This window comes from Dromiciops gliroides, chromosome 1 (genome assembly GCF_019393635.1).
Source record: "Dromiciops gliroides isolate mDroGli1 chromosome 1, mDroGli1.pri, whole genome shotgun sequence".
NCBI lineage: Eukaryota > Metazoa > Chordata > Mammalia > Microbiotheria > Microbiotheriidae > Dromiciops > Dromiciops gliroides.
Genome location: NC_057861.1, coordinates 712,848,831 through 712,873,873, shown reverse-complemented (window position 1 = coordinate 712,873,873; position 25,043 = coordinate 712,848,831). Strand labels below are relative to the sequence as shown.

Here is a 25,043-nt window from a genome sequence, read left to right as displayed (position 1 = left end):
CCATTTCGCCACAGGTCTATTCCTTCAACAAGTCACCTTCCTATCATGTTGTTTCTTCTGTTGGATCTCACGGTTACCTGAAAAGACAGTCTTCATCACATCTTCAGTAGAAAGTACCTGTTCTTGGACCTGTAACATGTCTGTGATTTCACTGGAAATTTGAAGAGTTGGAGTTGTCACAATTTACATATAATACTTCCTTATTTTGTCATGCTCGATTGTTTGGGTAACAGCCACTAAAATGTATTCCCAGTTGGGTAGAGCACATGAATGAGCTCCCCATTGTTAGAAACTGAGCCGTGCATATCTAGAAGCAGTTTGCAAGGTAACAGACCTTTTCACTGGGGAGTTTCTTTTGCAACATTATTTTTTTTTTCTTGGAAAAGCTGCGGTTTTGAACAAGGGCCACAAGCTGAGCTCTTTTGTGTTGGCATAGCACAGTGATGTCATGGCAAAAAGGTAAACTGGAAGCAAAATGTACTTGGCCCTCGATTGATCACTGAAGTGATAATTTTCATAATGGGTGGAGAACATTAACTACATGGCACTAGAATTCTGAAGGGATGAGGTGACAGGGGTGAACAGCTGTCTTTTTCATCTGATGCTTGCCAATAGAAGACCATACCATGTGATTTTATTGGGTGTAGGGCCTTCTCAAGCATAGAGAGAATAATGTGTCCCAGGGAGCTGGAACAGTCTGTCTCAGTTCATGTTTCAGCATGTGGTTTCCTTGGAGTCAGTCCCAGCTGATCAATTAAATAAGCAAAATGTTCTTCCAGTCTTGTAGGCCACCTTTCATGCTTTCGTGCTCAATGCCCAAGACTCTCATAGCAAATTTCTGCAGAGGGACAATGCAGAAGAGGCATGACATCTCCCCGCCCCAAGACAATTTGGTCAGTGTGGTGAGTTACAAGAGGAATGTGTCAACCTGAAGCCCTCTTAGAGGTTTATGCAGACCTAACATGCTGTCTCTTCCTGGCCTACAATGCCAGGAGATATATGAAAAGAATGTTAGGGTAAGACTTGGGAGCAAGATGAAACCAGGCGTGTTTTTATTTTCTGTGGAGGGATGCTGCAAATGGATTTGTTTTTTGGGAGGTGGAGATCAAATTTGAAAGAAAGATGCAGTATTTAAGTACATTTTTTCAAGTCTTTGTGTTAAGATATTACCTATACTTCCTATCAATGAAGCCACTAGTGCAAGAGCAGTAAGAAATTATATAAACGGGTGTGCTCAAAAAAAGAATCAGATAGCAAAACATTTTTTTAAATCTGTCAGTACTAGGTGGTTTTGTTTATATTTTAGTATGCCCACTGTTGGAAAGTCCTCTCAGTTTGTTGTGGCAAGTGAAGGGAAGACGAACAAGATGGCATCAGGGAATCAGGGAAGGCTGTGCTGACCTTGTGTTGTTGTCATTGTGTTTCTTCATTTGTTCTGATCTCAAACATTTCAACATGGTGTTACTTGTTTCATTCTCCTGGAGAAGTCAAGCAAGATAGTCAATAGGGTAAGGGAGAGGAATAATAGGAGAAAAGGAGAAGTCCTTACATGACTGCTCAATTCTTCTTGAGTTGGTTAAAGAGCTAGCTGAACAAAAGAAACTATCCCTAGGGAGGTAGTACTGTACAGTGGAAAGAGCACTAATGCTAGAGTCAGAGGGCCTGGATTCAAATCCTGCCTCTGAGGCCTACTACCTATTGATTTAGGTTACTTGCATCTTCCCTGGACTTCAATCAGTTCCCTCTTTTCTATAATATGGGGGCTGCATCAGATGACTTAATTTCCGTTCCATGTCTATTCTTATTATCCTACATTCCTAAAACAAGTTGGCTATTATTTAGAACTAAACAATTGGTTCCATGTTCAGAGGTACCTGAATTTTAAGAAACTGGTTTGTCCATTTCTAATTCACAGTTCAATTATTCCAGGAGGCTAATGCAGTCCACTGAAACAGTGGGAATCAGTTGTATGGTCTCTATCGCAGCCTCTACTCCAACTCATAAAAAAGTATTTTGTACACAGATTATTTTTGACAGCCCAATATATTTACTTTCCCGTAGACTCCATACCACCAGTAAGAAAAAGCGTACAAAAATCTGTTACTTGGTACACTATTCCACCTACAGTATAGCTTTTGCCTGCTTTCCCAAAGGTAAGAAAAACCCTAATTTTTATTTACTCTTATGTTGTTGTTTTCTTTCTTTCTTTCTTTTTAAGACTGTCTTGTAATCAACAGGTGTGGTATTTTCACTACATATAAGACATGTTACCCTGGAAGCAGCACATGGTTATTAATGAAAGTGTTTGTGGCTGGATGTGGTATTGCCTATTTATAATTCTGGCTACCGTGGAGTCATGGCCTAGTGGCTCTCTTGAGCTTGGGAAATCTGAGCTTCAGAGGACTGGGCTGATCAGGTGTCTGTGCTAAGTCCTAGTATTGATATGGTCAATTCCTGGGCTGAGGCATCAGGTTGCCTAAGAAGGGGTAAACTTGATCGGATGGGAAACAGAGAAGGCCAAAACTCCTATGCTGATCAGTAGTGGTGTTCAATCTGTGAACCTCCATCAGGAGCAAGATAAGTAGACCTAGTTCTTTTATTAAAAAAAAAAAAAGTGTTTGTGATTGTGACTTAAGGGACCATGTTTCCACAAGTCATCTTTGCTTGACTTATCTTTTAAATTCTTCATTCATTCCTTCTGTGGTCACCAGAGAACATATGTACCTACACTTAGCCACTCTCCACCCCCACCAAAGAACAGGGAGCCAAATGCTGTGTTGTCCTTTGCTGTAACTGAATGAATCAATAAATGGGCCACTGGGAACTTGTGTCTAGAAGTGTAAATGAGCCAAATATTTCTAACCATTTGTAGCTTTTTGTTCAAAATATCCTCTTGTGACCTTTTGGTGTCACAAAAAAATGCAATGAAAAGTCAACCTAGAAAAAAGTCTGCAACTTTGTTTATCTTTGTAACAGAAGTTCATAAGAATAAGCTGATACTTTGGAAATCTAAGGTCTCTGTGTTTTGTTTGCTTCTTTATAGCATAAGAAAGGCACAGTAATTTTCCTACCTCTGTACATTGTTATGAAGTGGATATTTTTTCATTGTAACTTTCTGATAAAAATTCATGGCTCAGGAAACCACAAAACCAACATTTAAGCTATTTTCAGGAAAGAAAGTGGGAAGATTGCTGTGATCTAAAAATGGTCTTCAAAACGAGGTAAACGAGGGCACCAAAGGAATGGTTAAATCATCTTTCCAAGTAATCAAAAAATTAAAAAAAAACATGCAAAGTGTGAATTTAATATTTGAATAGACTTCCATAGAATATAGATATGAATCAGTGATCTGTACATGATTTCTACATAATTGTGCAAATTGTTCTACATAAGACATAGAAATATTTGCTCTCCTGTTTCAAACACAACAAAATGAGAAAGGAATAAGAATTACTCTTGTGTCAACAGTTAATAAGGACTTTCCAATCTGTGCGAAACTAAGAAATACTGAGGGGGAAAAGGAATTGTAAATCTTTTTTTGAGATTTCCAGGAAATGATCCATTTAATTTTACTATAACATCAATGATCACAATTGAAGAATAGAATGAAGATATCAAAGAGGATACCAGAGAAATAAGAGAAAGAGAAAGAGAAGGGGAAAAATCTCCAACCTTACTGGACAATAGATATCGTCTCCCATTCAGATTTTATGGAAGCCATCAATGGATAGTAACTACTTTAGTTCCCATCATCATTTCCAACGTTATTCTAAATACCAGTATGTTTTAAACATGTTCATGTTTTTCATTAAGTGCTATATTAAAAGGGGATAATCCTGACAAAGTGGAACTGTTTCTCATTGATATCATATGTATGCTACCTTTCATTTCTGTTTTATTGCTCTCATAAGTTATTACCCTGTTACATGTCATAATGATATGTCCCAGTTTTTAAATAGGGCATTTCTTCCAAACCTCCCCATCCCCACTGAGTAAGTCCAGAGAGATTTAGAGTTTTTTTGCAGAATGAGTGCTTGTCAAAACACTGGTGTTCATCACTTTAATTGTCCTCTTACACAAGGCTTCTTGAAAATAAATGAGAAGGAATTTTTTCTTGGGTAAAAATGATAGTTTTAATCTTAAGCCATTAAAAATTCTCTTTAGCTCTACTGCTAGTTGATGGCTTTGGGGTTTAAGGGTAAAAGACTAAAACATTTTATATCAATCATTAAGAAAGAAATTTTAGACTGTGCTATTTAGACACAAACTAAACTCTGTTTCTGACATCTCCTTTCATAAAAAGTTTCCTAAGATTATTTTGTAGAACTTTGACACCTCCATTGTTAAGTTAAAAAATAGGTTCTTCAAAAATATTTACTTTTCATTGTTATGCTATAAAATGAAAGATCTGAACAGAAGCCCAGTGACAGACTGTATTCCTGTTGCACAAGACCAGACTTGCTAACTTTGAAGAAGCTAAAGAATGATGACTTGTGAAGGACAAAAATGATAGATTTAATTTGATTTGAATCAACCATTAAAAATTCTAGTTAGCTTTATTACATGGTCATGCTTCCATTGGTTTTAAGGACTGAAGAAACAAAGCCTAGCTACACAAGTAAAGAGTTTTGGTCTGCATGGGAAGAGAACATGACACCAACAAAATCATGAAGCTTTGAAGTAATTATCATATTAATATCCATGCATATATCACTTTTTAAACATTATAAATGGTAATGAACCCTGTTCTGAGTCATTTCTAGATTTTCAAAATAAGTGGCCATTTTTATTAGTTCAATTAACTAGCCAACTAATCCCATTCACTATTTAGAATAAATTCTATGCAGTGTGTTCATCCCACATTATTAATCCTGAGAGATATTGTGGCATCATGGATCATCATGGATAAAGAGCCAGTCTTGGAGCCAGGAAAACCTGTATTCAAATCCTACCTCTGAAACACATGGGCCTTATGACCCTGTACAAATCATATAACCTCCCTATGTGCTGGGCAAATCTCTAAGATTATAAATTGCAAAAACATGTTGTCATATATTGATAGAAAGAATTTCTTCATCTAAGACATCAATGAAATCATCTAGTCCCAATTGATAATAACCAGAAATATACACTTTAAGTATGAATAAAGTTATAATTAATGCTGCCATAATTCCTGAGTGTTTCCTTTCTACATGAGAGGTGTATAGCAGGCCATCTAGTCTTCTATCATACCTTCTGAAATCCCATAATCCACCATTCATCAGCTTATTTCTTCAAGTATATTTTTACACAATGAGTTAAAATTTCTTGCAGCAAATTATTTCTTACCATTAGTCTTAAAAAAAAAACCCTACATATGTAAATATTGAAAAGTACCTACAAGTCCATTTAAATAGTCTGTATCTTCAGGGTTAGGTAGATAAATTTCCCTAAGTATTTCATAAAGTAATGTGAGAATTTCCCTCATCTAATCACTTCCTTTACTTCACATCATGAAATTACATACCCAAAGGAGGAAGAGATCTCAAAAGCCATCTAGACTAATCCTTTCACTTTTTATAGTTGAGAAATCTGAGGCCCAGGGAGATTTTGTGACTTGCCCGTGAATACTTTGTCTCTTTGGGTAAGAATGAATATTCAAAGTACAGGTTCAAGTCTGATATTTTAAGGCCATTAAATATCCAAATAGATCTCTCACCTCATAGTCGTGGATATTTCCTTTAATGATTAATATTGGCAATCCACTGAGACCAATTTGTATAAGGAGGGGGAAAAATACTGTATTAGAAAATTAATTTGTATTATCAGACTTTTAAAAATATATTTTGGTGCCTCTTTCCTAATATGATATTTGGTATCAGAAAATCAATAATGTAGCATTCAAGTATATTGCAGACTGCCTAGACAAATATAATAAGATTATGATTTATCCAAACCCTTTAAATAGGCATCAAATGGACAAAATCCTCATGGGGAATAGTACAAAATGTATAATATTTTTTATTCTAAATTATAAAGGATGATGTATTTTCCCACTGCAAAACAGTGTCACCCTCATATTTCAATGGATACATTCTCTACTAATACCTAATTATGTTCTTTTATAATTGTTGCATATATTTCTCTAAAAAGAAACAGACCTTAATGACTTTTAATCCATGGCAATCATTTCATTTTTTAAAAAGATCCCTTTATTCTTGTGATATTTGTCTTCTAACATCTATGGGATTATCTTCTCAATAATGAAGCAATGTTGTCCCTATTTTGTTTCTGCCTACTAAAGACATTACTCAACTTTGCAGATCTTCTGTCGTACAGTGGAACTTGGAAACATTTTTAATTATCTATTCTCAAGGATTCAAAGGTAATCGTTTTTCTCCATCATTAAGATCTTTGTGTATTCTTTCATTTTTTTTTCCCTCTCAAGTATTAGATTAGTTTCCAATTATCTTTATATCTCGGCCCTATTTCAGAGTAATCTCAGGCTTGTCCAGCTTTTCAAGAGTGTGAACATATCTCATCAAAGCATGATTTAGCTGAACTCTGCCCAGAACTGTGGAAGGAGGACAGCATGAAATGGAAATCCAATTTTTTGTAAGTTTTATGAATGTCCCATATTAAATTATGCACATATTATATATTCTATTACATATAATTTGGTAAGATTGATTATTAAAAGTATTAGTCAATTTTCCCCATCTTCATCATAAATGACAATTTTCTTTCAAGAAAGAATATCTTGAGATATTAAGAGGGAAATTTATCTATGTCTAAAGAAATGATGCAAAAGAAATTTAGGTTAGTGAAACCATTAAATTTTAGTGCCCATTTGCTCAAATACATTTCTAAGTCTCTGTGCTATTTCTTTTTTAAATTGCATTATTCTTTCTCTTACTTTCTTCTATCAAAGAATCTTAAAGCTGAAAGTGACCTAAGAAGTTTTCTAATCCAACTTCTCAGCCAATGCAGGAATTTCTTCTATGGGAATGACTGTGAAATAATCACCTAAGCTCTGTGATAAAATAATGGGACTTTAAACGCAACAGCTCTAATTCTTTGTCGTCATCATAATCATCAATAATATCATAATACCAACAAAAATGAGGCAATACAGCTTAGTGGACAGAGTGCAGGACTTGAGATCATGAAGACTTGAACTCAGATTCAGTCTCTTCCCTAACAATGTGACCTAATCATTTGATCTCTCTGAGTCTCAGTTTCTTCCTCTTGAAAATGGGAAATAATATCCTTAATGCCTACCTCACAGGATTGTTGTGTAGTTAAAATGCAAAAGATATGTACAGTGCTTTGTCATTAATCAAAAACTATAGAAATGTTAACAGTTGTCGATTTTAGCATTGCATTTTTAAAGGCTTGCAAAATGTATCCCTCATAACAACTGTGTGAGAAAAACAAAATCAATGTTAATTTCTTCTTCTACACCACCCCAGCTCTATTTGCTGCCCCCACCCCGAATATTAGATTTCTACCATATTAGAATCTATTTGGTAAAAGTGAGGTGGTCATCAGTCACTCAGCAGGGCAGTAATAGGACTTCTAGTCTCATTCTGCTGATTTATGTATGTGATAAAGTGAGACAGGGACCTGCAGGTTGGATACATACTTGACAGCCTTTTAAAGGAGAAATACTCTTTCTACAGTTTTCTTAGAGTGATATAAAGGTAGTACAAAGATTCAATTAATCTTTGCAAAAATTGACATGGTTTCACTTTAAGGGTATTGTTACGCAAACCATATCAGCTTAAGAACCAAACTCATTCTCTCAGGGAAAACAAAGCAAAAGAAGCAAACAAAAAACTTTGGCCTCCCTAATCCAACTCAAAGCCAGTTTTTTATTCTGAAGAAACAATTGGCTGAAAAAATAGATCAGGTTTTCCTGACATTCCTTATAATAGCCAATTAATCCCAAGTATAATAATAGTAGAGGAGACTTTCAAATTTATAAGTCAAAATATTATTAGAGATTTTGTGTTGAGTAGTAGATAGAGAACAGAACTCGAGTCAAGAAGACCTGGATTCAAAGGGTTCTTTTGAGCAAGTTTACTTACCATCTCTGAGTTTCAGATTATTCACCTGTTAAATGAGGAGATTGAACTAGACCAGGGCTTCTTAAACTTTTTCTACTTGTGACCCCTTTTAGCCCCAGAAATTTCTACATGACCTTGGATATATAGTTATATAAAAAAAGGTATCCAAATCAAACATTTACTGCTTTGGACTAGATGACCTATCAATAACCTTCTTGCTCTAAATCTAGTATTCTCTGTCTTTAGCTCCATTTGTGAATGGTACACACATCCAAGTTTGTTACATGTCATTCACCTCCACCAGGAGAAGACCTTTTGAATTGGCTTCCTTGATGTTCCTCATACCTGACATTCCATCTGCCACCTGTGTCTTTTCATAGGTTGTCCCTCATTTCTACAATCTTGTTCTTCTCTGCCTCTGAGAATCTCGAGTTCCATTTTTGTCTCAGTTCAAGTGTCATCTTCTGCATGAGACCTTTCTCGATCACTCTTAATTAGCAGTGTTTCTCTGACCTCAAATTAATTTGCATTTACCTTACCTATATTTTATATTTACTTCTCCGTGTAGGTGTTTGTTTGTTTATGTTCCCTAAAAGAATCTAAGTTCCTTGAGGGCAGGGATTGTTCAGTTTTTGTCTTTGTGCTCTCAAAACCTAAGAGGCAGCATATGGCATAGTGGATAAAGAGCTGGTGTGGTTGCTAGGAAGGCAAAGGAGCAAGTTCCACCACTGCTATCTCTAACACATACTGGTTCTTGACTCTGAGCAAGTCACCAAACCTCTTAGTGCCCCCAGATGGCATTCTGGGATCTTAAATTGTTAAAATGTTGCTAATCTGCATTGGTGAAAGGAGTTTCTTCTTATGGGAGTTTGTTATGCCAATGAAATCATAAGCTCAGTCCCTCCTTTCAGTGCTTGGTACCTAGTAGGCACTGAACAAATGACTATTAATTGAAGTGAATGGCATTAATTGCTTCAGGATTTAGCCATTTTCAACATCTGTGAGTTACAAGGATTTGTTCTATTCTGGGTCTACTCTGTGCAAGGCACTGAATTAGTTACTGGGAATACAGAGACAAAAAACAGCACATTTTCTGTCCTCAAGTAGATGGCTGAGCTTATCTTTCTAGAACATGTAAAGTATTTTACAAAAAAATATCACTACTCTTTGAGAAAGGTATTTCATATATTATTATACCCATACTGCAGATGAAGAAACTGCAGGTTGTTACTTGTCCATGATCAAACAAGTATTAAATGTCAAAGGCAGAATGTAGAACCAGTTCTGTCTTATTTCAGGCTCTCATATCCTATCCATGGCACCCCAAACTGGGAGGATAGGCAAGGACAGAGCAAGGGCCAGCACATTCTGGGGATGCTTTCCCACTAGACTTTTCCTTTGGGGAAAGCACTAAACCTATCTATGATTAGAGCCCGATTTTCCTTTCCAAGTTTGTAGGTTACATGAAGCCTCTATGAAAAGTTTCTGCAAGTGGTAGTTGTCCTGCCATTGCCCTCCCCCAGGCATTAAAGGCATGGGTTTCCAGAGGCATAGATAGCTATTAGCATCAGATAGCTAAACACAAGATGATGCTCTTTGGCATGGGAACAAAGCCAAAGAAAATTAAACTCACAAGAAGAGCTGACTGATATTAAAAGGCAATTCTTGTGGACAACAATATGAAAGAGAGATAATTCCTGATATAGTCGCAACACCTCCTCCTACTTTCTCCAGCTCTGTCTCAGCAAAATGCAACAAAGACATGAGTCACCAGGGTCATTACTACCTGTGTCAGCTGAAAATTTGATTAAGCTGGCCTCCTTGGCTTATCAGGAAAGTGCCGTGGTTTTGTTCTAAGAACTTAATTCTTCTTTCCCTCATTTTTTGTTCCATTTGCAGATTCAATTTGCATTTTAATTTCCCCCTGGTTTATCAAAGTCCAGCCAGTGACATGAGCTGTTGTTTCTGTTCAGGTTGAATGCACCCCGGTGAGGAACAGCTCTGGCTGGAAAGTCAGGTTACTGTCAAAGGGCACATCTCCTCCACCTTTAGTAAGTACTGGGAAGTGACGTCTAAACTAAGCAGGGTTTCACCCCCCTGTGGTCATGTGTAAATTAATTAGAGATGTTTAGTGCAGTAAGGCAGTTCTGAACAAAATGAATATATCCATCTGAAAGGTCAAAGGATGCTCTTTGGGCAGCTCATGCCAAAAGGGACTTCCTATTATGGGAGCATTGTTTGGTTTGAGTGAACAGAAAGTAGAAGAAATACTACAAGAGCTCTGGGGACAATCAGAGTTGCCATTTAGCTTGTCAGTTTTGTTGTTGTTTGTCCCTGTTCTTGAAGAGGACCATGACATCGGGGTGATGTCATGGCTTGCACTGAATTGGATTTAAGTGAGGGAGGGCTGTACAAGGTCACCAACCTCACTATCTCCTCTAGAGTCATCTGGGTCCTGTGGCAAATATCAGGACAACTGGAGAAGTCCCCAAATGTTTTAAGGCAGTTGGGGTTAAGTGACTTGCACAGGGTCACACAACTAGTTAAATGTCTGAAGTGAAACTTAAACTCAGGTCCTACCCACGGTACCACCTAGCTGCCCCTGTCAATTAGAAGAAATACAATGAGAGCTTAGTGAAAAATACCCCCCACATACACACTCCCAAAAGGGCCTATGAGTTCAGGAAGAGCTAGACCATCAGTAAAGAATTCCTTACTTTATGGTACTCTAGATTGTGAGTTCTTTGTCCAATAACCAGAAAGTGAACATACTATTATGCCAACTGAATTGTATCAATAGAATCTCTCAGGATAAATGCACAAGACAAAAGATATAAAGGTGATAGATGCACAAGTTCTTAGAAAGACAAATTAAGAAATAGTTCATTTTATTATATATTCAAAGGCCGCTAGGTAGGATAGCTCAAAGCTTTTTGCTACTAAGATTTTCCTTGGAAAGTCAAATAAAGGTGTTGGATTTATTGTGCATCTGAATGCCAAAAGAAACATCATTTCCAGGGACAGTTAATGATTTCATATTACAGTCCTCATAAGTATTGGCATAAAAAGTCCACCATGAAAATTCTCTATTTCACAGCATTTGTTGCAGAGGATGGTAGAAAATGGTAAGGAGAACTTTACAAACTCAAACAAATTAAATTAATGTTTACTTGGATGCTTGATAGCTTTGATGTCAAGGATAACATGAGTAATGATGGAGAAAAATGTAATTGAAAATATCATTGAGTGCTACATAATGAAAGAAACCAAAAATCTGTGGACTGCCTATAAGCCATACTCCTCTACTTCATGAATATTTGCTTTGAGTAAAAGAATTAGAAGGTGATGGCCATGGTGAGCATGAAATTGATTATGTTTTGAAAACTGGGAAGTGGGAATTATTTCTGAATCAGTTGTCTTTGTACCCCTAACTTCTTAGATCAAACACAACAATCAATACAAAAATAAGATAAAGAATAAAATAAAATGGGAAAGCCATATGTTATACAAGAAAAAATAAGTTTGACCTCTTCTGCTTAAATAGTCATTGATCAATAGATGAAGGAAAAAATATCAACATTAATGTCACATATAGCACTAACAAATGGAAATCGATCATCATAATATAGAGAATCAAAGAGCCTAAAAATCAACCCAACAAATAACGATTTGATCTATTTAACAAGAGAATTGTAATGGCTATCATTTTCAAAGAATTTAAAGAATTCTTTGTAAAATCTTATGCATAAGGATGGCAGAAGAACATATCCTGGGTTGTTTCATAAAAGAGCAGGGAGAACTTTTAGGAAATGCAGCCTAAGAAAATATGGTGGGGGACTCAGTGAGGCAAAGTCTTTTTGAGGGTATTTAATAATGAAACAAACAGATTAAAGATATAAATAGTCAGCAAAATGACTTACAATAAAATTGTTTTAGCATCATGCATAATAAAAATGGCATAGTTTGGCTTTAATATCACCATCCTGGATCTATTAGAAAAATGACAAATCACAGTTCTATAGTCTTTCAAGGTTTTCAAATCATGTTTCTGAAAACAATTCTGTGACATAAATCATACAAATATCCCCATTTTACAGATGAAAAATATGAGGCTCAGAGGAGTTGACTCGCTCAAATACTATGTGAAAGACTACATTCTTATAATTTCATCATATCATTTACTCAAACTCTACTTCAACTTCTAGTATTACTAGGGTTTGTCATTGACTTTTTTGCCTTGTTAATTGTTTCTCTATTTTCCTTTCTCCTAGGAGAGCTGGAAGAAGACAGAAATTTATGTCCTATAATATTTCATGTTATTTCTTATACCAATTATGCTGCTATTGTGAGCCAAAATAAACTATGGTCATGTCAAATTACTTAAATGAGTTGTCCATTCTCTCTGTCAGAACTTAGAATATACACACATTGCAATATCAATGGAGAAATAAGGGTTATTTGATCTTTTGTCTTCTCAATGTTCAACTTAAATTTGATCATGCAGAGTACATGTTGCCTCTTTGGACCTGCCATATTTCTGTTCAGGTCCAAAAGAACCATCTATGAAACTCTACTAATGGTGTTTAGGTTTCACCCAGTTTCCATGACATGTGATCCATATTCTTGAATTATTCATAGAAAGCTCTCTTAGCATGGTTGATATCATATTGTTGCTTACCTACAATTGCTTCTTAGTGTTTAATTATTTTAAAGAAATAGGGCATGCTTTCAAAGCTCCATTTCTGCTATAAATGAGTGGTGTTTTTTTTTCTTTTAAAGAAATTCCATTATATACATAAAATGTTTTCTTCATACTGTTTTAAATGCTTCACTCTGATGGGTGATCAATAGGTTTTTTCATTCATTATGTTGATGAACATTTTTCATTCAGTACACTGATGCATATTTACAATGTAATCCATTTTCTTTTGAAAACTGTGATTTTTAACCATTTGTACAAACCTAAATGTCATCTTCCACATCTCTGGTAAATCACATGTACCTGATTAATGGAATGCTGATGAACTGCTTTAAACATTCCCCTTAAGAGAAAGTCCAAAAAGATGGTGTGTTAGGGTGGGGAATATTTGCAGCTGATTGCTGTGTTTAATGAAAGAAGGAAGTTTTGCATGCATGTTTGTTTAGATTTTGTCTAAGAATGCGTCTACATAATTCTTTCATGAAATCAATCTTTGCATTTTGCTAGAGAAATCCATAGACTAGGTCCCACATATCCTAATGAGCATAATCTTGTTTACTAAAACTAATGAAGTCAGGAAAAACTATACCATGATTATTTGACCTCATAATCCTCAGTTTAAAAGGAAAATTGTGTTTTCTTTCTTTCTATCTATTTCTTGTTGTGGCTTTATACCCAGACAGGATAGTATAAGAGAATCCTGGGCAAAATAATCATAAAATAACCATGGACCATCCATAAAAATGAGATTGATCACTTCAGCAGTTTTAGTTCTCTCTCTTTGGAGGTGTTCAAGCAGAGGCTGGATGACAATTTATAGGGCATGTTATAGTACAGAGTTTTGTTTTTTTCATTTATAGATTGAATGATATGGCCACTTGGATCCCTTCCAAATCTCAAATTCTGTGAAATGCTAAATAAATATTAGATTGATGGCACAGTGGATGGAATACTGAGCCTGGAATCAGGAAGACCTGAGTTCAAAAATCTGGCCTCAGACACTTACTAGCTGTGTGAACCTGGGCAAGTCACTTAATCCTGTTGGCCTAAGTTTACTCATCTGTAAAATGAGCTGAAGAAGGAAAAGGCAAATTACTCCAGTATCTTTGCCAAGAAAATCCCAAATGGGGTCATGGAGAGTCAGACACAATTGGAACAACTGAACATCAACAAATGATGATGAGGAGGAGGAGGAGGAGGACAAATAGGGCATAGTGAAAGTAAAGATAAGAAGTTGACCTTGGAATCAGGAAGACCCAAGTTCATGTATCACCTCTCTCACATGCTATCTTTGTGACTCTCAGAAAGTGCTCCAACCTTTTGTAGCCCAAGGCAACTCTTAGATGATAAGTTACTGGAAAAATGCCAGCCTGCATTGGTAGAGGGAGCTCCTTACTAGGACAGCCTTACATTGACAAAATTATAGGTATACTTTTTTAAAGCTATATTTATAGAATAAGGACATGATAATTATATTGAAGTAGTTGAAAAACTGTGATATGGAAAAGGGATTAGGATTTCTGAGTTTAGGCTGAGAAGGCATAAATGAGCAGTGGTGTATAGTAGGTTCAGAGAGATAGACAAATTTTGCCTATATACAAAGAAAGGACTTTCCATTGGTTCTAATTATCTAGAAGTAGAAAGCTCTGCCTGAGGAGAGAGTGGGTTTCCTCTCCTTTGGAATATTCACACAAAGGTTGAATGACCACTTATCAGCCATACCATAGAGTGAGATTCTTGTAGTTTTTGGTGTTTTATTTGACTTCTGAGATCCTTTTTCACTGTGATTCTGTGAGGAGGAAGAAAACATAATACTTTTCAAATCTAAAAGCTATGTTTTACTTTGATTTTTATAATTTGATTGTGAAATATTACAGGGTCCTGAAGGACTAAAACCTGTCTTCTTATTATATGGTCAAGAAATGAGCAGCTATTAAAAAACAAAAAACGGGGCAGTTAGGTGGCCCAGTGGATAGAGCACCGGCCCTGGAGTCAGGAGTACCTGAGTTCAAGTCTGGCCTCAGACACTTAATACTTACTAGCTGTGTGACCCTGGGCAAGTCACTTAACCCTCATCTCCCCCCCCCCCAAAAAAAAAAAGAAAGAAAAAAGAAAAAGTGCAGCTATGTGGACAGGTCACTGCCCTTGGTGTCAGGACAAAATAGGTTCAAGTCCCATCTCTGACACATATTGGCAATGCAGCCATGGGCAATTCACTTAACCCCTCAGTTGCCTGAGACACTAGGTAATTCTCCAAGAAATATTGTAAAAAAGTTTTTCCCATATACATTGGTAGAGAGAGTTCCATTCTATCAATCAAAGATTCCTCGGTCTGGGTCAATGATAACAAAAACAAACTTTTCTGAAAAAGCATTCTCTTTTTCTGTATGGAGGATTGCATTACAGTGTATGTTGACTCACAAAATTTCCAGTCTAGGAGGCATTTTTGGTTTTGTTTTTAGTTTTTCCTTCTGAGCTGAGTTTAATTTTCCTATCTAGTTTCAGACGGTGTTTCCAAGTCTTTATATTTATTCATTCCACAAATGGGAATAGTTTATAAAAGACAGACTTGGAAAAAAATGTTTGTTTATAAACATTATATGATGTCTGCTGGAACCATTTATGTCCAGAATATATGGCCTTCATTTCACCATGTATCTATAAGCAGTGCAAAAATAACTGATGTACTATCCTTTTATAAAGCAGGAAGTCAAGTTCAAGATTTAAGGAAATAAATAGAAGCTATTCACATATCGTAGAAATTAGCATTCCTAGTCATCTTTTTGTTTTGTTTTAACATATCTTTATGCAGCCTCAGAACTGGTGCATAACTAGAAAAAATAACATTCATTAAATACAATTAAAAATTTTAAGATCATCAATTTTTGAGTTTAAAGGGAACCAATCAAATACTAGCAATATTTGTGTTTTTGCTACAGAACACCCAACTGTAACATTTATGAAATTAGGTATCTATTACAACCTATACTCTTTTGATTATGTCCCTAGAAGAAAAAGGCTGTTGGGCAGCTAGATTGGGCAGTGGATAAAGCACCAGCCCTGGATTCAATAGTACCTGAGTTCAAATCCGGCCTCAGACACTTAACACTTACTAGCTGTGTGGCCTTGGGCAAGTCACTTAACCCCAATTGCCTCACCAAAAAAAAAAAAAAAAGGCAGTCTCATCTGGCTTTATCAGATATGCAGTATTGGCTGTATCAGAATACTGTGTAATCAGAGACTCAAAATTATAAGTATTTGAGCAAAACCCATCCCATTTCCCACAGAATTTGGATCTGGCACAAAAACAGTCACTGGACTAAGGACAGTTGTCCCTTGGCTACCTTCCCTGTGATTTTGTGCATTAGCCAAGCACAGAAATCACCCACCAAAGGGAAATTTCCTAGTTATTCAAGTTGCTGTAGTTGTATTGTTTCCATGACATCCTTACTATTTCTTCTCCCATTATCAAATCAAATCTTCCTAATGTAAGGATCTAGTTTCTTGCCCACTATTCACAGCAATGGTAATGGTCCTCCTTTTTCATTATGTAACCATAGCTACATGTTGCTTTTATATACTAATAGGTGGTGTATTGATTCAAATAATAACTTGACATGGGACTCCTTTTCACAAATCTGCTACATTCCTGGATTCCCCTTGTTAGCACACCAACAGCTTTCCATCCTTTTCCTATCCCTCCTTACCATAGTAAAAGTGGTCAGTACTGCCAAGTTCTGTGAACACACACATGCCATATGTGCATATATATGTGCATATACATATAGATATTAAACATATATGTGAGATTATTCCATTTGTGAATGGACTCTTTTTGCCAATGCTAATCAAACATCATTTTGTAATTTATAGTCTTAGAGAATGATTTGGGACACTGAGAGATGAAAAAATTACCAAGGGTCACTTGGCTAGGGCGTGTCAGGGGTCAGACTTGAATCCAGATGTCAGTGTATCTTTAGTGAAATGTTCTTCTTGGAACAAAGGTGTGAGCATCATTTACAGATTCTCATGTGTGATCTTCTAGGCCATACTCATTCCAACTGAAAGGATAGTGCCATCATTTCTGCTTCTCTATAAAATCCAACATCCTTTGTACTTTATGTTGTTGTTGTTCAGTCATTTTCAGTAGTTTCTGACTCTTCATGACCTTAGTTGTTTTTTTTTTAATAATAAACTTTTTTATTTATAGTTTTGGGCTCCAATTTTTATCCCTCTTTACCTCCCTCCTGTAACGATTGGAATGACGCCACCTGCTGGAGACTTACTGTAGAAAAGTTCCACCATGAAAGGGAGGTCTTTGAGGGCAAGAACATGCATCTTTTCTTTGGCGTCAGGAAGTGACATTTTGCTAGTAGGTGGAAGCTGGAGAGCGACAGGTGTTCTGTTGTGTATTTTAGCTGATTCCTGGGTGGTGGTATTTTTCAGGTATTATAATTTCCCTTTCCCCATTTTTATTTCCTTTCCCTTGATCCTACTGATCCTGTTTGTGTGTGTGTTTTTTTTAAGTTCGTTCTTGTTAAAAAAATCTTGTTCTGTTTTGAGGGAGGCTGCAGGTTTCCTTCCTTGCCCCAATATTGCGGTGAGCCGCTTAGCTAGCACTCCTCAATTAAAAATTGGTCCCCACACTCCCCTACCCCCTTCCTGAGGTGGCAAACAATCAGATATGGGTTATCCATGTATGATTATGTAAAACATGACCATATGTGTTATTCTGTACAAGAAAACTTTATTAAAAGAAAAAAAATGAATGAAAGTGAAAAATAGCATGCTTCAGTCTGTTCCATCAATATCAATTCTTTCTTTGGAGGTAGATAGTATGTTTCATCAATAGTCCTTTGAGATTGTCTTGAATTATTGTATCATTGAGAATACAGTTCACGGTTCTTCATCAAATAATATTGCTGTCTCTGTGCACAATGTTCTCTTGGTTCTGCTCCCTTACAAATACATCGTTTCATACCTGTCTTTCCAGGCCTTTCCGAAGTCATCCTGCTTGTCATTTCTTATAGCACAATAATATTCCATCACCATAATATACCACAGTTTGTTTAGCCATTCCCCAATTGATAGGCATTTCTTTTATTTCCAATCCTTAGGCACCACAAAAAGAGCTGCTATAAATATTTTTGTGCAAGTAGGTTTTTTTTTTCTCTTTTGGGGGATATCTTTGGGATATAAACCTAGCTGTGGTATTGCTGGATCAAAGGATATGCACAGTTCTATAGCCCTTTGGGCATAATTCCAAATTACTTTCCAGAATGGTTGGATAAGTTGTTTTTTTGTTTGTTTGTTTGGTTTTTTTTTTTTGACAAAGATATTGGAGAGACTTGCCATTCCCTTCTCTAGCTCATTTTACAGTTGAGAAAACTGAGGTAAACAGGGGTAAGTGACTTTCCCAGGGTCACACAGCTAGTAACTACATGAGGCCAGATTTGAATTTAGGAAGATGAGTCTTCCTGACTTCAGGCCCAGAACTCTATTCACTGTGCCACCTAGCTGCCCTTTGTACTTTATATACCTCTTTGAATCCTACCCATACAGAATTTTGTTTTCCTCATTGTCATGAAAATCCGAGGGGAAATAATAGTTTGAAGTAGGAATCAAAGAAGCCTAGGTGAGTCTAATAGGTTCAATGCTGTACCAACTTATTGGTAATAATATTCATTGATTGAGAGATGATAAGTGGTCCTGAACATCAATATTCATAGTATAAGAATGCCTAATGTACAGAGGAGATGTATATAATCCAATCAGATCTGGCCTCTGGATTCCAATAAGAGATCTTTGCTAATCTTTGCTAATCCTCTCATTTTCTCTGCCATTTCACTTGCCTCAATGTTTGCTGAGTGGCTTTGGTTCCCATTTGCTAGTGTTAATCCTAATTCATTAAGGCTGATATTTGTTGAATTGCTGTATACTGATTAGCCAAATACTAGGGGAAAATCATAGGCTACCTAAATGCTTAGCTTCTTAAGCCAGAACCCATAGCACTGAGTGAATGAACTGACACAAAAAGACATCAGACCTAGTCCTGCTGTAGTTTTGCTGTGTAGTTACATGAAAATTACTGCCTATGGTTTATGAATCTGCCAGCCTTAAGCCTGTTGGTCATAGTAAACAAAAGATATGATTGCTCATCTTAACTGAAGTCCCTTCCAAAATTTGACTGTCAATTACAGGTCCCTGGCTGACAGTCTGGACTGGGAATCCTTGCAAGTGAGCAGTTACTATTAGAAAGCAAAACCCTGTCTATCTAGGAAATGATAAACTGAGATCAATAACTACCTCCCCTTCATGTCCAGCTACAAGACCATCAAGGTCATTCTGCTGGTTCTGCTCCTACTCTTCTGCTGTTACTATCATTTACCCTGAAAGAATCAAGGTAGGACCTTCCATGTATCTCATCACTACTCTATATAACCTGAAAGCAAATAAGGGATCACTCCAAACAGATATTATTCAAGAAAAAAAAATATGAATTTCAGTCAATAAGTATTTATTTAGTAAGCTACTGTCATACAACAGCTGCTGTGGTAAGCACTGTTGATTCAAGGGAGGAGGGGACTAGGGGGAGGCAGCATTTCTTCCCCTCTGGAAGCTTATACACAAAAACATCATTTCAGAGCTAGAATGTATTTCAGTGTCGTTAAACAAAGATTATTTACAAAGATTAACTTTGCCATGGAACCCTAAGTGTCATGGGGACTTTCCATCTGACTTGCAGCTAAAACCTCTTAGATCAGTTGATTTGATGACCCTATTAGAATGTGAGCTCCTTGAGAATAAGACCTGTTGTACTTTTCTGTTTATATTCTCAGTGCTCAGTACAGTGCTTTTCACATAGACGGTGTTTAATGAATGCTTTGTAAATCATTCATTTATTTCTTGCTCTAGCTCAGCCCATTATTGACATAGTACATCCTCCACATAACTTGACAAGAGATTATTCAAAGGGGTGATCCACTCTCTTTCAAGGTTATGGATCCTAAGAGGCAAAGGTAAAGAGGGAGAGATTTCTGGGCTTGTGGGACAGCCTGTTCAAAGGGATGGAGGTCACAGATCAAATATTGAATTTGGGGAGCAGTCAATAGTGCATGTGGGCTAGAATTGGGCATGTGGGGGAAAAAAAAATATTTGCTGTGCCTTGAAAGGTAGTCTGTATCCCACATGGTGAAGGGCTTAGAATGTCTGGATAAGGAGCTTGTACTTTATCCTAGATGAATGCAGTAAGGGACTTCCTGAATATTTCTGTGCACAATGATTGGAGAGGAAGAAATGAGTTAGGTTAATTTAAATAGTTTGCATGAAAGAGGGTGAGAGCCTGAACTAGGGGAATGGTTATATGCACAGAGGCAGATATGAAAGAAAAAAAAAATGTGTGGATAGACCTGACAAGATTTGGCAACAGATTAGATATGGCCTTTTTATAAGAAGTAAGAGTTTAGGATGATTCAAAATTGGTCAGCCTAGAAAACTAGAAGGATAGTGGTGTCCCCAGCAGAAAAAAGGGGATGTTTAGAGAATAGACATTTCTTTAAGGATATGAGAGTCCTTTCCAAAAGTAGCCTCATCAGCATTTCATTAGCATCTGAGTTTGAGATGAGGATGGGTTAATCCAGGAGGAGTTAGGAAGAACTAGAATTCTGTAGAGACTTTGGGACTAGATAAATAGATTCGGAAGTCCACTGACTAGATATGGTAATTGGATCTGTGGGAATTGATTAGATTACAAAGGAAGAGAATGTAGATAGGAGCCTTTGGGGGATACCCATGCCTTATGAATAAGAATAGATAATGAATCACCAAAGAATACTGAAAAGGTGTAGTTAGATATGGACCTAGATGGACTAGTATCACAGATAGTTCTAGCACTCTTCATCCATACACTCTCTACCACCTTTGCATAACTCTTGTTTTCGGATTATCTCTCTCTCTCTCTCTTTTTGGTGAGGCAATTGGGGTTAAGTGACTTGCCCAGGGTCACACAGCAAGTAAGTGTTAAGTGTCTGAGGCCGGATTTGAACTCAGGTCCTCCTGAATCCAGGGCTGGTGCTCTATCCACTGTGCCACCTAGCTGCCCCCTGGATTGTGTCTCAAAACAGTATCTTCTAAGTATATAAGCCTACCCCACCACTTCTCCCCTTTTCCCAGTCCTTTGGAAAACATTCTACCCAAGGAAGAGCATATTCTAATCAGGATTCTTATCTCAATAAATTTCAATGGTATCAAAGTTGTATCTCTAGTTCTCCTTTCTTCTCCTAATCCCCATACTTGATACATTTGTGAATAGACATGGAAGAGTTTTACTGCATGATTTCTTCTCCATTGGTTCATTCAGTCTAAGTCCTTTACCTGCTTTTTCTCCTTATAAGGCTAGGTACTCCTATTAGTACAGTACATGTCACAGATTAAAGACAGACCTCTGGTTAATACTTTGAAGGAAAGAGAGACAATCAGCACTAGTTGCTTGATTTCCTTTAAAGAGGGCCCATAGCCTTCCTGGTCACACTATTTTCCATCTGCTCTGCTTAACTTTGAGTAGAAGGAACAACGTATTATGCCCTAGGCCCTCCCCTCCCCTGCCCCCAATTTTTTGTCTTTGGTGTGTGTGTGGGGGGGTCTTTTCCCCAATCAATGGTAAGCTCTTTGAGGACAAGGATGGTCTCTTTTTCTTATATGTATTCCTGGCACTCAGCACAGTACCTGGTACATAGTAGGTATTTAATAAATATTTATTGAATTATCAAACTATTTGAAGCTTTCTGTCTGGATTGAAACTATCCTACATAACATAGCATGTCCTGTGTCCTGGTATAAAAGGGGAAGGCAGTTCAATATGCTAAAAGTCCAATTCAAACAGAAGCTATTGCCATCATCATCATTTTATTGTTATCGACAGCAAAATAACACATTTAATATAATGTTTTATGTTATAACATCTTTTCCCATGGATTCTTTAATTTGTCCCATCAACAACCATGTGAGACAGGTTATCTCCTAATGAAGCTTAAAGCTAATTTCAGTGTAGTATATTCCACTTGGGAGAGAACCTAATAGCTAAACATAAGTCCATACCAGCATCTTTGATACTGATGGCTGCTCCAGCAAAGGCCACCTGCACCAGAAACATTTATGGGAAGCATAACCGTATCTGAATAAATAGAGTATTTCTCCTCACGTGGCTCCAAGGGGAGTAAAATCAATCACGTGCAGATTTGGCAATGTGGTCCTGACAAGATGAGTTATGATTCTGACAGTGCTCCAATCCAACTATAGCAGAAAGTACTGGAAAGGTTTAAGAGTAGTTGCTGCTCTTACTTTTCTCTGGTTTTGAATGAATAACTCAGGGTATTCAATTGTTTGGATTCTTGCTTCATGATCCCTGGTGGGTCATTTCTCGGTCCAGCTGCTGAAATTGCCTACCATCAACAGGAGCCAGGCAGAAACTCTCCCACCTACACCAGCCTTTATGCTCCAAGTAAAGGCAAAATGTCCCAAATACTTCAGGTTACCATTGGACTGTCAGTGGCACCCTGGGGAACTGGAGGCTAGACTTTCACAGTGGAGGCATATTGGCATCAGCAGTTCTAGGAGGAAAAACACCAGGCCCTCAGCTTGCATTGTTACAGAGAAAGCTTGCAATAGACAAAAATTGCCTTTGACTGCTTTGTTTTAAAAATTATATTCAAATATAATGCTTAAGCCTGAAGCATTCTGCTAATGATCTGAAATTTTAAACAGCTGGGGTTTTTCCAAGCTTTACAGTTTGGCTTTGAAGACGACTATTAAGCTTTCCGAATCTTCATAAATAGTAAATAGATTTAGTCATAAATATCCAGTAATATGTGCTTTGTCCCCATTATTTGGAGGCAAGTTGCGATTTCTGATTAAACATGATAAATCATTATACACAATCCATTGTATGGAAATAAAATTCACTAAGAAGTGCCTTTTCTGCACTGATGAAGGGATATTAAAGACATCAAAACCCAAACATCTGTCACACATTGCTGGAAAGATAGGACACTGAGAAATGCATTATGTCATTTTAAGGACATTCAACAGCTGGTGTGAATCTAAGTAGTTTAGTGGTATCACTAAGCAAAAAAATACAGATCATAGATTTAGGTGCAAAACTTGAATCAAATAGGTGACATTTCTCCCCTTTCAAAAATGGAAAGAAACTAAACAAAAGCTTGGCTTTATATCCACCACAGATGTTAAGAGAACAGAATGCAAGCGGTAGAAAGTGCAATCAATAAAATCCCATTGGCATATCTAAAACAAAAGCTTCTTTTTCTTCCCTCCCCAGAGGGAAAGGGAGCATAAAATTGTCTAGATGATTTGGGAGTTGTTGGTATTTAGGAAGGATTTAGGAAGGTGAGGCTGTGAGAGCTAGGCAAGATTTTGACCTGTAACTGGGATTATGCAATAGGTAGGAAGGATTTTATATTACATTAAATTTTGCATCTACTGGCCTGCTGCCCATTAAGCTATTGCCTACAAAACAGACTGACTTAGAAAATAATTTTCTCCCATAAGCATTTTCTCTACCAATTATTCAATCCTACTTTACTGTCAGGGGGCTAGACCCAAATGGTTTTATGTATGGAAGACACATTTAGTTCTCCTTATTGAAAATGATCCCTTCTGATTTCAGAGAGACTTGTTGGTTCCATGTGGCTTTTTCTTCCCTTTCTCCAAGGGGAAAAAAAAAGCATCAAAAACAACAACAAAACTTTTAAATTAAGTAGCTAATAAGTGCTTTGCTCTGAAATGCCTTTTCTCCCCTTTAACTGAGAATAGATATGCTTTTCACAGTTTCCTTCTTATTTTTAAGGGGGAAAATTTTCATATCATGGGAGAATAAGACTTAGACTTTAGTAGGTTGTACTAAAATGCAGTTGTCTCAGGACTAATTATGTAAGGCAGGCCAGCCAATTAGGAACATTTTGTCAATCATTCAATTATGTCTGACTCTTTGTGATCCTCATTTGGGGTTTTCTTGGCAAAGATATTGGAGTGGCTTGCCATTTTCTTCTCTAGATCATTTTATAGAAGAGGAAATTAAGGTAAACAGATTAAGTGACTTGCTCAGGGTCACACAGCTAGTAAGTGTCTGAGGCCAGATTTGAAATCAGGAAGATGTCTTCTTGACTCCAGGCCTGGCACTCTTCAATGTGCCACCTAGCTGCCCAATACTATTATGGGATCAGATATTATAGAAACTGCAAATTATAATTGAAATATTTTCAGATTACAAAACACTTTTCTTCCCAAATTACACTGTGCCATGAATGAAAAAGAAAAAAAAATCCAAACCATGGAAATGTCCTTCTCAATTCTAGTGCTAAGATCCTAAATCTTCAAATTGCTATTAATCCAAGATTAAATGTACCCACTTTTCCATGTAGTGAAATATATAATCAAACTACTTGAATGCCTCCTTTACTAAAGGAATATTATTCTCTTTGACCTTCATCAGGAACTGAAAGACTATGGTTCTATTCAAGAGTTGTTCAAGGGCCACCCGTCTATGAGAAGTGGTACTGAGATGTTTAAAAGCAAATCAACTAAAGAACAAAGCATAATAGCACAATGGAAAGGGCCTTGGATTTGGTTTTAACAATCTAGGCTTTGAATCCTGGATCTGCCACTTCATAGTACATTGTAACTTGTGAGACTTTAGTCAAGTTAGGAAGTCTCTCTGGACCTCGGTTTCCTCACCCATAGAATGAGGGGAGTTGAACAAGGTGATCTCTTAGAGTCCCTTAGACTTATGAATCTATGGTGCTTTTGTCTGAGTAGTGGCCTAAATTTAGTGAGGTTAGGGTACAAATTTAATCCCAGAGAGGGGGAATTAGCATTATTTATTTTCTAGATAAAAGTGACTAGCCCTTCAGTAAATGTTTGCCTTTGTTTCAAAGGGCAACTGGAGAAGGAAGTAAGAGTAATTCCTTGTAAATATATTCTATCAATCAACTAGCATAGATTAATCGTGCTAGGGAATTCAAAGCAGAAAAATTAAAGTCTCCCAGAAGATTTGTTGTGCCCAACTCTTTGTGACCCCTTTCTGTTGTTTTGTTGGCAAAGATACTGGAGTGGTTTGCCATTTTCCCCTTCAGCTCATTTTACAGCTGAGGAAACTGAGGTAAACAGGGTTAAGTGACTTGCCTAGGGTCACACAGTAAGTTTAAGAGGCCAGATTTGAATTCATGTCTTTTTGACTCCAGGCCCAGTGTGCCACCTTGCTGCCCCAGGAGCTTACTGTCTAC

The 25,043-nt window shown here is 36.9% G+C and overlaps 1 protein-coding gene across 2 annotated transcripts in view; it reads left to right on the top strand.

Annotated features, from left to right (window-relative positions):
• The window catches only part of GRM7 (glutamate metabotropic receptor 7), a 995,782-nt gene that overhangs the window by 920,742 nt on the left and 49,997 nt on the right, over positions 1-25,043 (top strand). Inside the window, exon 10 of one of the 2 annotated variants that reach the window (XM_043978847.1) lies at positions 2,062-2,153. The exons of the other annotated variant lie outside the window; for it this stretch is intronic. Within the exon in view, the coding sequence (XP_043834782.1) occupies positions 2,062-2,132 (71 nt within the window). The 3' untranslated portion in view covers positions 2,133-2,153. The remainder of the gene's footprint in view (positions 1-2,061; positions 2,154-25,043) is intronic. 2 annotated transcript variants of the gene reach the window in all.